The 15,013-nt window shown below is 40.1% G+C and overlaps 1 protein-coding gene across 1 annotated transcript in view; it reads left to right on the forward strand.

The window, feature by feature from the left end:
* Positions 1–15,013, forward strand: part of PTK2 (protein tyrosine kinase 2) — a 304,848-nt gene that overhangs the window by 255,628 nt on the left and 34,207 nt on the right. The window contains exon 24 of the mRNA XM_027845408.1: positions 1,224–1,355. Within this exon, the coding sequence (XP_027701209.1) occupies positions 1,224–1,355 (132 nt within the window). The remainder of the gene's footprint in view (positions 1–1,223; positions 1,356–15,013) is intronic.

Below are 15,013 nucleotides of genomic sequence, written 5' to 3' on the forward strand. Positions count from 1 at the left end.
GTTTACCTGAGATCATTTCAAGCTTAAAAATTCTACAATTCTCTGTATTTGCCTTATATATTCCTATATATAAAGAAAATCATTTTTATGCTTGTCAATTCAGTGTTCTATGCAAAATCAGAGATTGATTCCAAAGTTTTATAAATATTGTTTATAGAAATACCAAAGGGGAGATTCTGTAAATTCTCATTCACTTTTCTGGAAAGGATGCTACCAATTGGTGATAGGCAGTGTATAAATAAAACCAAAGGTCACCATAACTACAGGAGAGTGGCATATCAGGAAGAGATTTTCCAGCCCTAGACTTATTATTCCTATTATATCTGAAGCAGACAGTACCACTTCATTTGTACTGTGTGGCAGGAAGCCAAATATTTTTCTTATTCCTAAGCTTTTATAACTTCTCTAGCCTAGTGCTCTTTGTTCATTCAACACGCATTTATTCCATCCCTTTTGTTCAGAGCACTGGAGAAGTTACGGTGTCTGCCCTCACAAAGGTTTTGATCTAGTAGGGGGACAAGGCCAAAATACAGAAAGTTATAACATATGTTGAATTTAAAGTGCATTAAAGTGCCACAGGACCAGGTACTTTGTGAGGTCTGAACAAAGGCTGTAACTTCACAGGAGGATATGTTCTTCTCCCCATGATGATTTTCCTTTTCAGTTCTCCTTTGGCTTCCAGAACTAGAGTATTTTAAATCAGCCTTTGAAATGATAGTTTACCAGGATGTAGTCCTTGCCATATACAGAGTGCTTTATGTCCATTGTTTCATTTGATCTTCATAACAGTCCCATGAAGAAGGCACAGCAAGGATAATCATGCCCACTTTGCAGAAGAGAAAACTGAGGGTCAGAAAGATTAAATGGATTGCTCAAAATCAAATAGCTTGGGAGGGCAGGATTTTTATGTTCAATTCCTTTCTAGCTCAGTGAAGAAACAAAGAATTACCATCAACTCCCAAAGTTGATTTTAAAGTATTTCTTTGAATTACAGAACACCATCACTGCCTGCTACCAAATTATTCTTTTATTCACAATTTATTATCTTCTCTTTGAGTTAGATCCTGGGATAAATGTGTGGTTATCCAAGGTCTTGTGCACTTTGACTAGTGTAAAAAGTTTGTTTTGCTCCTTGAAAGTCATTGAGTGCATTTTTGCCCCAGTGGTACAGAGAATACATCTGAATAATGAAGGTATGGACTTTGTTTTTTCTCGTCATTTAGGATTCTGCCACATTGGACATGAGGGGATTAGGCCAAGTCCTCCCAGCACATCTTATGGAAGAGAGGTTGATACGGCAGCAGCAGGAAATGGAAGAAGATCAGCGTTGGCTTGAGAAGGAAGAGAGATTTTTGGTAATTGCATTCAGAGAACCATACATCTCACAACTGTGAAAACCCTGCTCAACAATAATAGATTCTTACATTTTGTAAGGACCTCTGGTGCTTGGCCCCAGAAAGCTGAACTGAGAGTAACAGGTAGAAATTGCAGACTACCTCTCTGAGGAAGGAAATGCTTCCTAAAACTTCAAGTTGCCAACAAGTGCCTTGGAAAATAGTGGTTTAGTCATCACCGGAGGTCTTCAGTCTGGCTGAATGACCATTTTTCATGGGCATTGTAGTGGGGCTTCCTTTTCAAGTGTAATAAAGGACCTCTGAGATTCTGTGAGGCTTAGTAATGCAACAGAACAGTTCAGAACAGATCTAATCCCACTTCTACATGACAGCCATGCACGTATTTGAAGAGGACTCTCTGTATTACTTAGGTGCTCTTTTCTCCAAGCTAAACAGTCCCACTTCTTTCATTTATCTTCATGTGGCATTGTCTCAAGGCCTTATTCCATCCCGATTGCCTTCCCTGGACTCTTTCTAGATTGTCAATATCCTTCTTAAAATGTGGCACACACAACTCAGCACAGTATTCTGGTTACCATCTAGTACAGTGAGATGATTACCTTCCTTAGTCTGTTCACAACAACAGCCTAAAATCGTGTTAGCTTTGGGGGGGGTGGCGATTTCCTTGTTACTTTTGACTCATAATGAGCTTACAATCCATTGAAACCCCTAAATTTTTACAGACTTCTGTCTAGCTATACCTTCCCTACCTAGTTCATATATCTGTACCTTGATCACATGGAGAGAGAGACTTTTTTTCTCTAAAACCTAAAGTCCAGGTAAACTATAATCTATAGAATTTCCCTGGCGGAAAAGGAAATGAGGTTGGTCTGATATGTTCATAATGAAAACTTGCAGGTTATTTATAACACCACTTCCTTTTCTAGATATTCACAAACCCTCTTTTTAGAAGTATGTTCTAAAAATTTTTCCAGTAATCAGTCAGTCTTAATGGCCCGTAAACACTCTTCTCTTTCCTTTTTGAAAACTAAGACATAGACTTTTTGCTAGCCCTGTAGTACCTCTCTGTCTCTTATTTTCCATGTTCATTTTGATCTTTTTTTCAAGTTTTATTGATGCCTTGTTTTTTACATCATTCACTTCCTGCTATATTCCTTCCCAATTAAACCTGTTATGACAATGGAAAAGAAGTTAAGCGCAACCAATTTAGTTTGATTTGGTAAACATTTATTAAGCACTCTTTCTATGTGTAAGGCATTATGCTAAATAATGGGTATAGAAAGACTGAAGCAAAACAATTCCTGCCTTCAGGGAGTTTTCATGCACACACCTAACTACATGCAAAGTATATGCAGAGTACCACAGTCATTTTAAAGGAGAAAGAATACTTTAAAATGGAGGGATCAGGAATGACCTTTTGTAGGAGTTGGCAAATTGGCATCATGAAGATTTACAAAGGCTTACTTTTCTCCCCACCTCCCTATAAGGTCAGTAGTGCGAATATTGTCTCCATTTTACAAATTAGGAAACTGAAGTACAGACAGGGAACATGGCATACACAACAAGGCTCTTTCCACAGCTTTGTACTGCCTCTAGGTATAACAAGTCAGTGAGTGAACAGGCATCTATAGAGTACCTGCTCTACATATGCCAGGAACTGTAGTAGACATTGGAGATGCAAAATAGCTACAGAAGACAGGAATATATAAAGGTATATACAAAGTAACTATGAGATATCTGGACCCTAAGGTACCAGCAACAGAGTGGATCAGGAAAGGCTTCCTATAGAAGATGGAGCTTAACCTGAGCCATAGAGGTGAGGTGAGGGAGATAGTATGCTATGTATCAAGAAAAATGAGGAGTCTAGTTTGGCTGAATTATACAATGTGGGGAGGGGAGTAATATATGATAAGTTTGGAAAGGTAGGTTGGAGGCAGGTTGCAAAGTGTTATAAATGCCAAATAGAGTATTATATATTTGATCCTAGGGGTAATGGGCCCTAAAATACATTAAATACAGGAGTGACATGGTCAGACTCATAGCTTAGGAAAATCATTTCAGTAGGTGGCTGTGTGGATAATGGGGGAGACTTGAGGCAGGGAGACCAATTTTGAGACTATTGTGATGAGGGCCTAAGCTAGGGTGGTGGCTATGAATGGAGATCAACAGGTGGCTATGAGAAAAGTGAAACTAGAAACAATAAGGTTTGGCAACTAGTTGGATGTGTGGGTCAAGAAACGTCAAGCCCTGAAGCAGGGAGATGAATTAAGAGAGTTTCAATAGTCCAGGCTAGGCATAATGAGAACCTGAAGAGTGGTGCTGGCTGTGTGATTGGAGGGAAGAGGACATATCTGAGAGATGTTGTGGAAAAAGAAATGACAATATTTGGCAACTGATTAAATATGTGGGGTGAGTGAGAGTAAAAAGTAGAAAATGACTTTGAGGTTGTGAATCTGGAGAACTGTAAGGATGGTGGTGCCCATGACAGAACAGCAAAGTTCTAAAAAGACATGCATTAGAAGGAAAAAGCTAATGAGTTCAGTCTTGGATGTTGAGTTTGCCTCTCCTGCCTCTCCTCATTTCCTGTCCTTTTCTCAGTCCTCATCTTTTATAACTATTTGACATGATTGACAACCTCCTGGGTACTATTTTCTCTCTGGGTTTTTGTGTAATGCTCCTCTTTTTACCTGCCTTGCTGCTCTTCCGTTTCCTTTGGATCTTCATCCGTGTCAGGCCTTCAAAGTATTGTGTGTGTCCCAAGCCGTCTACCCTAACAAGGCCCTCTTTTCTTGCTATACCATCTCACTTAGGAATCTCATCAATTCCTCTAGGTTCAATTATCATCTCAGTGCAGATGATTCTCAGATCCATTAATTCAGCCTCATGCTCTCTCCTGAGCCCCCAACTCACATTATCATTGCCTCAGGGATTTTTCAACCTGGATGTCCTGTAGGAATTTCAAGCTCAACATGTTAACAAACATGTTAAAGAAAATCCTAATTATCACTGTCCCCAAACTCACCCCTTTTATGAACTTCCCTCTTTCTATCAAAGGCACTTCTATCCTTCCAGCCTCCTAGACTTACAGCCCTGGTTCATCCTCAGTTTCTCACTCTCACCCCATATACCCAGGCAGTTGCCAGAGCTTTTCGTTTCTTTCCCCACAGCTTTTCTTCCCTCCACTTACACAGCTTCCACCTCAGTTCCAGTCCTTATCACTTTCTTGCCTGAACTGTTGTAATCATCTCATAATTGGTCACCTTGCTTGAAGTCTTTCCTCATTCTGGTCCATCTTTCATAAATCTGCAGTGATTTTGCTGAAATGTAGATCTGAATGTGTCACCACGCCTACTCAATAAATTCCATCGATTTTCTCTTACCTCTAGGATCAAATTTAAACTGCTCTGTCATTTAAAGTTCTTCATAGCCATATCTGTTTCTCATTCAAAGCCCAACCTAGCTAAATTTCAAGAGGCCCCTCACCAGATAGTGATCCAACAAAGGACACTGAGAAGACCAGCCAGATAGTTAGGAGAGCAGTGTCAGGAAAGCTGGGAGAGAAGAGCCTCTCCAGGAGAAGGGTGTGAGCAGTGCCAAGTGCCACAGAGAAGTTGAGGTTGAGAAGGACTGAAAATGGAGAGAGGAATCTTGGTCAATGCGTGAAGCAAAGGAGCGAGAGGTGAGATCCTTTTTTTGCTCTCTGTGTAACCCTTTTTAACGAACAGAGTACCGTCATCTTGGTATGAAGATGACCTGGAACTTATAAAGGATTTTTTACTACTAGTAGGCCCTACCAAGCTAGGAAAGCCCCTTGTACATTCACAGCTCTAATATTTATCATTCAAAGTCCAGCCTAGCTCACGTGTCAAGAGACCCCCCCTGATGAATGTTTGAGGGGCCACAACAATTTACAAAAAACTTTCTACTAAGGCACAGAGGAGCTAGAATCTGTTTTAGTACAGGAGAGACTCATACTGTGAAGTGTCCAAAAGCTGTGGGCACCCCATCTCCCTATGTAGATCATCTCTATCCCAAACTGCCATTATTATATAGGCTGCTGATAATAATAGCTCGCTGTCATTTATATAATGCCTTACAGTTTCCTAAAGCACTTTGTCTGTATCTCTCCTGTGTTCCTGAGCTAATCTTCATCTCATCCCCTACCTCATGCCTTCTTTTATCAGGGCACAATAATTACAAAGGGATGTTTATTTGCATGTTCCTGAGTTGTATTAAAAAATGTCAAATTAGAGGTCTACATATTCAGTTTGCAAAAGCATTCATTAGGTAATGCATTTATTTTGCTATCCCAGTTAGGGTTTTATAAATGTTAAATTGGTTTCCCAACTAAATGATAAAATCCCTTAAGGCAAGGACTGATAACTGCATGTAGGTGGTTAGACCACAATTTATGTAAATAAGACCCCAGAAGCTTCAGTGACTGGAAGCTAAGTGAGGCAGTAGTGTGGGAACCAAAAAAAACCTCATCATGTTCATAAGCTGCATTAATAGAAGCATAGCGTCCAGAGCAAGGGTGGTATAATATTCCCTACTGTTAGTTACTATTCCTTAATACAACCCCTCTGGAGTTTTGTGCCAACTCTGGGTGCCACATTTTAGGAGGATCATTGACAAAATAGAGAATGTCTGCAAGGAGATAGCCTCAATAAAAGCTCACTACATCATGGGGAGTGGGGGGAAGAAGAGAGCTGGAACTGAGTTAGCCTTGGGAACTGAAATTGCTCTACCTTCAGATAGTTCAAAGTCTGTCATGTGAAAGGAAGAATTAGACATTCTGATTGGCCCTGAAGCACAGAACTAGGATCAAAGAAAAAACATTACTACAGTGAGACAGATTTCAGTTCTATATAAAGAAGAACTTCCTGACAATTAGAACTGTACAACCATGAAAAGAACTGTCTCTGTAGGTGGAGAGTTCCCTTTCATGAAAACTGTTAAAGCAGAGGTCAAGTGAAAGGCTGGAATGAGATAACAATATCTCTAAGATCCTTCACGACTCTAAGATTCTTTGCATTTGTGCTTGGAGATACAGCTGTCACCTATTTCCTGCATACCTACAATGTAAAGTAATCCTCACTGTGACACAGAGTTGACTGGGTTCTCAACACAAGTCGGGGGGCTAGTATTTCCATACTATGAAAGTTCCAGATATACACCCGGTATTGGGCCATCTGTCCCTTGTCTGAAGCGTGGTAAAGCTAAATTTGTAGAAGGTCAACACCAGGTTGGCTGCAAGGTAATGAATTTTTCAGCCGCAGCAGTTCTTTAAGACCATTATTCCTGGAAGGGCCTTTGAGCCATCTAGTGTCTATTTACCCTCTTTCCTTTTTCTGATAAAGCAGTTAATTATTTTTGATAGTGAGTCTGTTGTACCTTTTTTGGTAGTAAGCATTGTTATACCTTCCATGTAGTTAGCTTATTGGTTAAAAAAAAAAAAAACCAGTGCTGCTGATATAAATATTACTGTTTCCTTTAGTTTGATAGTCAGTCTAATGGGAAAAACCCATATTTTAGCTTTAGATAGACTTTTACCTGAATGTTTCTGTAATTTCATTAATGCAGGCACTGCCAGTAGCACAGGTCACAGCTTATGCATACCTTTACAGAAAGCTTCCTCTAGGGGGATGAGAGGGGAGAGAGCCCCCCCGCCCCCTTTCTCTATATCTCATGGCATCCTGAAGATATGAGTGGATCTTGTAAGCTGGCCATTAATCATCTCTCATCCTCGTTACATGACTAGTTCACCAATTTTTTATGTTTTTAATCTTTCTGATGATATTCTTTACATTGCTTTTCCTGCACAACTCCTTAGTGGTAATATGTCACAGCCTAAATACAACCACCATTATCAGACCCTTGATAAGCATTCTACCTCCACAGTCTATCATTCTGACATTCCTGTATTTGAACATAACTGTCTGTCCCTCTGGTGCCTTATCCCTGACCTATTCCCCAACTTCAATGTGACTTATATTCACTTAATCCCTTCCTGCTTTCCAAGCCATCACTTTATTGCCTCACTTTCCTCTCTTCAAAATCTTAACCAGTTAACCAGTTGTACTTGACACTGTCCTCAGCCTTGAATCCCTTGCCCAATTAGCTGTCATCAGTCATCCTTTTCCAGACTGCTTCCCTAGATGGCTTTCACCATCCGTCTTCTTCATTCTTACTGAACGCTACTGGAGGAAATCGCACAATATTGCTAACCTGGATTTACTACATATTTCTGTTATCCAGTCTCAACTAGTCTCTCCCTGCTGCACACCAATCATTTTGCTCTTCATTGTTAACTATTTTGCACTATGCAGTGTGGCAATTCTATTCTCTTTCCAAGCCATCATTTCCACCACTTTTCTCCCATCACCCCATGTCAGCAGAACATCTTACCTCATATGTCACTGATAAAATTGAGTCCATCTCCCTCAAGTTCCCTCTCCCACAGTGTCACTCTTAAAATAAATCTGGCATCACCCCTCCCCATTCTTTGCTCCAATCTTGGAGAATGAGTTGGTCCTTTTTGCTAAGTTGATTGTCCTTGATCCCAACCTTTGTCATCTCCTCCTGGGGCTTAACATTGATCATTCTTCCTCCCTAATTTTTATCCTTTGATCATATACTTGGTCCCTCCCTGCTGCCTATAAGGATTCCTAGAGCATCCACATTTAAAAAAGAAAACCCCTCATTTGATCCTATTATCCCTTCAAGATTATATCCTTTATCAACTGCTTTTCACAGCCAAACTCCTAGAAAAAGTTGTCTACACTCGCTGCTTCCAATTTCTCATCTCCCACTCACTTCTCAGTCCTCTGCAATCTGCCTTCTATCCTCACCACTGGACTGAAATTTTTGTCTCCAAAGTCTCTAATGATCTCCTTTCAAATAGATTTTTATTGATATCTTTTGTATATCAAAGAATTTTTTTTTAATTTTTGAGGAGGAAGAAGAGGGAAAATTTAGCAAAACCATTCAAAACATTGAAAAAAAATCTGATGTTGTATGCCATATTCCACAGTCTTGGACCACTGCCTCTTTAAAAAAGTGAGAAGATGAGTTTTGTGATATCTCTTCTTTGCAATCAAGCTTGGACTTTTTAATTTCATGATATGTTTCATTTGTTTTGTTGTGACTGATCTTTCCATGTATATTGTTGCAGTCATTGTGTATATTGTTTTTCCTGGCTCGAATTATGTCACTTCGATTCAGTTCTTATAAGTCTTTACATATTTCTGTCTTCATCACTTTTCTTACAGAACGATAATGTTACGTTAAATTTATGTGCCAAAATTTGTTTAGCCAATCCCTACTTGATGAGTGTCTACTTTGTTTCCATGTCTTTGCTACCACAAAGAGTGCTGTTGTAAATGTTTTGGGGCTATATGGAGCCTTTGTTTTTCTGCACGATCAACTTGGGGTAAATGCCTAGCAATAGAATCTCTGGGGTCAAAGTCTTTGGACATGTTAGTCACTATATTTGCATAATTCCAAATTGTTTTGCAGAATAGTTGTACCAATTCACACAGCAGGGCATTATTGTGCCTGCCTTTCCACAATCCCTATAACTTTGCTTGTTCCTCTCTTGTTGTCTGTACCAATTTTTTGAGCGTGAAATGACACCTCAGCATTGTTTTGATTTGCGTTTCTTTTATTATTAGTGATTTGGAGCATTCCTTTATATGGTTGTTACTTGTTTGTATTTCTTTTGAAAACTATCTATGAATATCCTTTGACCGTTTATCTATTAGAGAATGGCTTTTGCAAGGATCTGTTTTATTACTAAATCCAGTAGCCATTTCTCAGTCCTTTTCCTTCTTGATGTCACTGCCCTGTTTGACACTGTTGACCAACCCCTTCTTTCTCTACTCTCCTCCCTGAGTTTTCATGCCACTGTTGTATCATGGCCCATTTCCTGCCTTTAGTCTGCCTTGAAAGTTCATCATCCATGAGCCCCTAAGGCTCTGTCTGGAGCCCTCTTCTATTTTTATACTGACTCCCTCCCCCATTCTGTAGCTCTATCTCTCTGTCTCTGTCTTTCTACTTCCCTCTCCCTTTCCTGTTGTTTTCCTCTTCCACCTCTGTGTCTCTCTCCCCCTTTGTCTCTCTGAAGGAAGACAGGGAAATCAGGAGGCAGAGATGAGGCAGGAGAATGCTCCAGACATTGAGATCATCCAGTGAAACAACACAACCACTGTACTCCAGGCCCTCTTCACCTCTAACCTGGACTATTCCAGTAGCCTCCTGACTGCTCTGATAATAATATACCCTGTCTTTAGTCTCTGCCTTCTCTAGGCCACCCTCCAAACAGTTGTCAAAGGGATTTTCCTAAAGCGAAGTTCTGACCATATCACTCCCCTGTTCAAGAAGCATCATTGTCCTGAGGGTAAAATGTGAAGTTTTTCTGTTGGGCATTTAAGATCTTCACAGTCTGTCTCCATTCTGCCATTTCAGGTGGATTTCACATTACTCTGTCTCACGTATTTTACACTCCAGTCAAACTGGCTTACTTGCTGTTTGTTGTGAATGACATTCCATCTACTGTCTCTGTTCCCTTGCACAGACTCTCCCGTGACCTACTTCACCACTTCCTCTTGGAACTCCTACCTCCCTTCAGAGCTCAACTTAAGGGGCATCATTTTCAATAGTCTCTGATTTTCCCAACTGTTAGTTGCCCCACCTCAACAAACTCTTACCATTTATTTTGTATACATCCTGTGTTTACTTCTCTGTGTGTATGTTGTCTACCTTAGTGAACCATCAGATCCTTGAGGCAGGGAGTACCTTTTGTATTTATGTCCCTAGCGCCAAGCATAGTGCCTGGTCCATGGAAGGGGTTAATTAAATGCTTGTCGATTGATCAGTTGATTGATAGAGGGGCTGAAGTCTGCTTCAGTGGAGGAAGTACTCACTACAGAAATTGCAAATCCATACAATATACAAGACTATTGTATTAATAGCTGTCTGATTTAATCTTAGAGATAATATTAAACTTTTTGAAATACTTTCAGTGCTTTCAGTCATGGTTTGGGCATTATATACGTATAGGGTTCTTAAGCTGTTATGAATAAACTTGTTTTTTAACTCTTGATAACTATATTTCAGTGTAATTGTTTCCTTTGTAACACTATGTATTTTACTTTCTTCATTTAAAAACACTCTTCTGGTGAGTCCATAGGCTTCACCAGACTGCCAAAGGGATCCATAACCAAAAAAAAAAGGGGTAAAAACTCCTGAAATAGGAGTTTAGGCACTGTTTTATAGGACTTTAGTTTTGTTAGAAGCTTTATCACATTGGCACCAAACTTGGGCAGCCTCTCAGGAGACATCCTGGCCTTTTTAATTTGTCTCTTTCTATATCAGTCCATGAATTGTTAGTCAGCAAGCAGAATACAGTGAATACTTTTCACGTCTCTGCCAGCAGTGGAAATCCATGGTTTTGTGTAGCACTTCCACAGTGCAGGCTGAAACATGACCTCCATCTTCACAGTTATCTTTGATCTGTAGCAATCATTAGTACAGTGTCCACCACATAGTACAGAGTTCTGCACAGAGTTGGGTGGGCACTTAAAAATGTTTCTGAAATGGAATGGATTTGGCTTATTTTTGGATTGTATTGAATTGCATTCCACAGACTGAGCTAGCTATGCAGAGTTCTTACTAGAGTGTTCAGTGTTTTATATACAATTGGTATCTTTCATTTAATGGTCTTTCAAAAGTAGTTTCCAGCATGTTGCATTTCCTCCTGGAAAGGGATTTGTATAATATTTAGGCTAGGTTTTTCACATGTCTGCAAATGTCATCAGAGTCATGCCTGCATAAAATAGATTGAATCATAGAATTGTTATTAGAGCTAGAAAGGGCTTTTAGTGATTATCTTCATAGAATCATAGGTTTAGGACCTTAAAGGTCATCACGTTTAACCTCTTCATTTTACAAATGAGGAAACTGAGGCTCAGAGATGGGAAGTAATTCCACCTGGGTCCCAGAGCTAGTAAGTAGGTGTTCAGAGTGGCATTCACACTTGGGTCCTCCAACTCCAGATCCAGTGCTCTTTCCTCAGCTGAGCACAACTTTTTCTCTGCTGTACACAACTACTTACATAACTACCATGTTTGTTCAGACCCTTATCACCTCTTGTGTATGTTATTGCAATGATTTCCTATTTACTCTCTCAGCCTCAAGTCCCTCCCACTCTAATCCATCTTACATGCCTCTACCAAAGTGATCTTTCTTTTTCTTTTTTCTTTTTTCTTTTTTTTTTTTTTTTTTTTTTGGCTAGGCAGTGGGGTTAAGTGACTTGCCCATGGTCACACAGCTTAGTAAGTGTCAAGTGTCTGAGACCAGATTTGAACTCAGGTCCTCCTGACTCCAGGGCTAGTGCTCTACCACTGTGCCACCTAGCTGCCCCTTAAAGTGGTTTTTCTTAAGCACAGATTTAATCATGTTACTTCCCTACTCAGTAAACTCCAATGACTTCCTATTGCCTCTAGAATCAGATAGAAATAGAAACTACTGTGTTTCACATTTAAAGCTCTTCACAGCCTTGTCCCAACCTGTCTTTCCAGCCTCACTGTGTACTCCTCCTCCTCATCCTCTGTGATTTATTCAAACTGATCTTCTCTCTGTTCCTTGTACTTGATGCACCATTTCCTCTCTCCATGCCTTTGCACTGCCTCCTCCATGTCTGGAGTAGACTCCCTCCTTACCTCTGTCTCAGAGAAGTCCTCTTCCTTCAGGATGCAACTCATGCACCACCTTCTCCATGAAATCTTTCTTGACCCTCTCAATTACTATTAGCCTCTCTCTCAAACAATTTTCTGTTTAACTATTTGGGATTTATTCAATATGTGGCTTTATGTGTCTTTTAGAATCCAAGTTTTTTGTAAGGATTGTTTCATTTATTGTATTTATGTTCCCCAGACCTAGAATGGTGCCTTACAGTAAATAATAGGTACAGAGCACATGCTTATTGGTTGATTGGTTGATGTAACAAGGTAAAAATTGATAAGGACAAAGGAGAAATCAACTGAAGGGGAAAAGTAGACATAGCAACTGAGCTGGAATTTAAAGGAGAAGCATTTCTAAAGGAAGGGAGTGAGTTCATGCCATAAGACGGATTGCACAAATGTTCAGAGGCAAAAGAGTATAGGATGAGATTGAAGAACAGCATGGTCCATTTTGGTTAGATGAACCCCCATTCCAGTGGTTGTGATAAGCAATAGTAAGACCTCTTTGTCTTTGTGTGCATTTTTTACTTTTCACAATACTTTGCCAACCTTTATTTAAATTAATCCCTTAGCCACCCTGAGAAGTAGGACAAGCAACAGACTGAATTTTCCTTTTAAGGATTTTATTTCTTAAATCAAAATTATTGGGATATTAGATCTGGTCACCAGGAGTTGGGAACCTGCAGCCTCAGGGCCACATGTGGCCCTCAAGTGTGGCCCTTTGAATCCAAACTTCACAGAACAAATCCCCTTAATAAAAGAATTTGTTCTGTAATACTTGGACTCAGTCAAAAGGCTGCACCCAAGGACCTAGAAGGCCCCAAGTGGCCTCAAGACCACAGGTTCCCCACTCCTGAGTCCAACTCCCTCATTCTACAGAAGTGGAGACTGAGGTTTAGAGTTTGTGATATAGCAAAAAGAGCAATCAGCTAGACCTAGGTTCATTTTCCAACTCCATCACTCTCTGTGCAACCACCAAGTACAACCAATTTAACCCCTCTGCCCTCTAGTTTCCTCCTCAGTCAAATAGGTTTTTGTCCACAGAAATACTTTGTAAAAGTTAGAGTGACATACAAATGTGAGTCATTTTGTTATTGTTGTTGGTCAAAGCCTCGTAAGGAATAGTGACTTAATCCCAGACTTCACTAAGCCTTTATCATGTGTGTCCAACAGATGCACAAAACAGCCACATTGCTCCAGTTGACTCCTAAATGCAGACTCCTACATAGGAATCAGCACGTGGATGATCTCAGTATTGATTCGAAGTGCATTTTCACCCCTGTAGGAAATAACATCAGTGCTCAAGAATTTTGTTCTCTGAATATATCGGCCTTCCAAAGCCGATCTGCTGTTACCAAATGGAATGATATGTGAAAATATGCAAAAGCCAGCACTTCAAGCTTTAAAATGACCTCCCCAGAGGTAGATGTGCTTTTGAGCAGCTGAGATTCTCCAGTAATACTTACTTTGTGATTTCTTGGTTCAATAATGAGGGAGTAGGGTGCTTCCCTGTAATACTCTTATTAGTTCTAATAAAGAATAAGAAGAAAACCTCACATTTACATAGGACCTAAGATTTACAAAGCATTTTCCTCACAACATCCCGGTAATGTTGGTAATCCTTTGCTATCCCCATTTTTACAACTTTTGCTATCCCCATTTTACAGATGAGAAAGTAAAGCTAAGAAAACTTGTTGCACAACTAGTATTTGATAAAGACAGGGTTCAGACCCAATTCTTAGACTGTCCAAGGTCTTTCCCACCACCCTGGGCTGCCTACTTCTCTAATGAGCTCAGTTCATAATAGCATCATTTGGAACAATAATCTATATATAGAATTTTATTTGCTCCCAGCCACAGCTAGAGAAGAAATAGCATGCATAACATGCTTATCTTGTTTTTATGTCATTTTTTAATGTATTTGCTTAACTTAAAATGGAATTTTAATTTTTGGACTGAGAAAGGCCTCTTTCATCTGAAATAGATTTGCTTTATATGTTCTTGGAAAAGAAATATTCAGGCATTTTCCACACATAGCAGACAAAACCAGTGTGAATGAAGGATGTGTGCCAAGTGCCAGGGAGTTAGGGTGAGTGCCAGAAGGCTGGTAGTGAGAGGGTGCGAGTTCTGTTCTTGAATTCACGACTGTCTCCAGATCCTGCAGCTTGCTCCTTCCCAACAAATTTCCATCTCGGCTCCTTTTTCCTTTTTCCCTTTCTCCCCATCCCTACAGCTAGAACCTATTTTTTATTTCTTTCATACTCTCTTTTCCTCTTTCTTTCCCCCAGTACCTAATTCATGCAGTCCTTTGAACAAAACAGGCATTCAGAGAATGCTTATGAACTAATCATAGCAAATCTCTTCCTTACTAGACAACCCCCTCCAGCGCCAGCCCCTGTATTAAATCCTCAGTGCCATTGCCAAAGTTGCCTCATCAGCTGGTTATTTTGACTGTGCTTCCCCCCATCCCTCAGACCCCAGTTGTGGCTTCCAACAAAAGTACAGCTCGGGGTCCAGATCTGCTGTTTCTAAACCCTTCACAAACATCCCAAGACTGTCTTATAACCCTTGTCTGCTCCACTTCCTTACAAGTCCTGTGGTATAATAAAAGACTACTGGACTTGGAGTCAACATACGTGTTTTAGTTGTACCACTGAATAACTGTGAGTGATTTTGCATGAGTCAGCTCCCCTCTCAGGGCTCCCGGATGCCCTTCTATTAAATTGAGGGATTGGACTAATCCCTGGATGGCATATTTAGAGTTAGAAAGGACTTTTGAGATGGCCTAATCCAAGCCCCTCCCTTTACAGATGAGGAAACTGAAGCCCAGAGGCAGTGACTTGCCCAAGGTTACACAGATAATAAGTGACTGAGCCTGAACTTGAACCCAGTTCTTCTGATTGCAAATCCAGTGAT

The sequence above is a fragment of the Vombatus ursinus genome, unplaced genomic scaffold (assembly GCF_900497805.2).
Source record: "Vombatus ursinus unplaced genomic scaffold, bare-nosed wombat genome assembly UNPS02005236.1, whole genome shotgun sequence".
NCBI lineage: Eukaryota > Metazoa > Chordata > Mammalia > Diprotodontia > Vombatidae > Vombatus > Vombatus ursinus.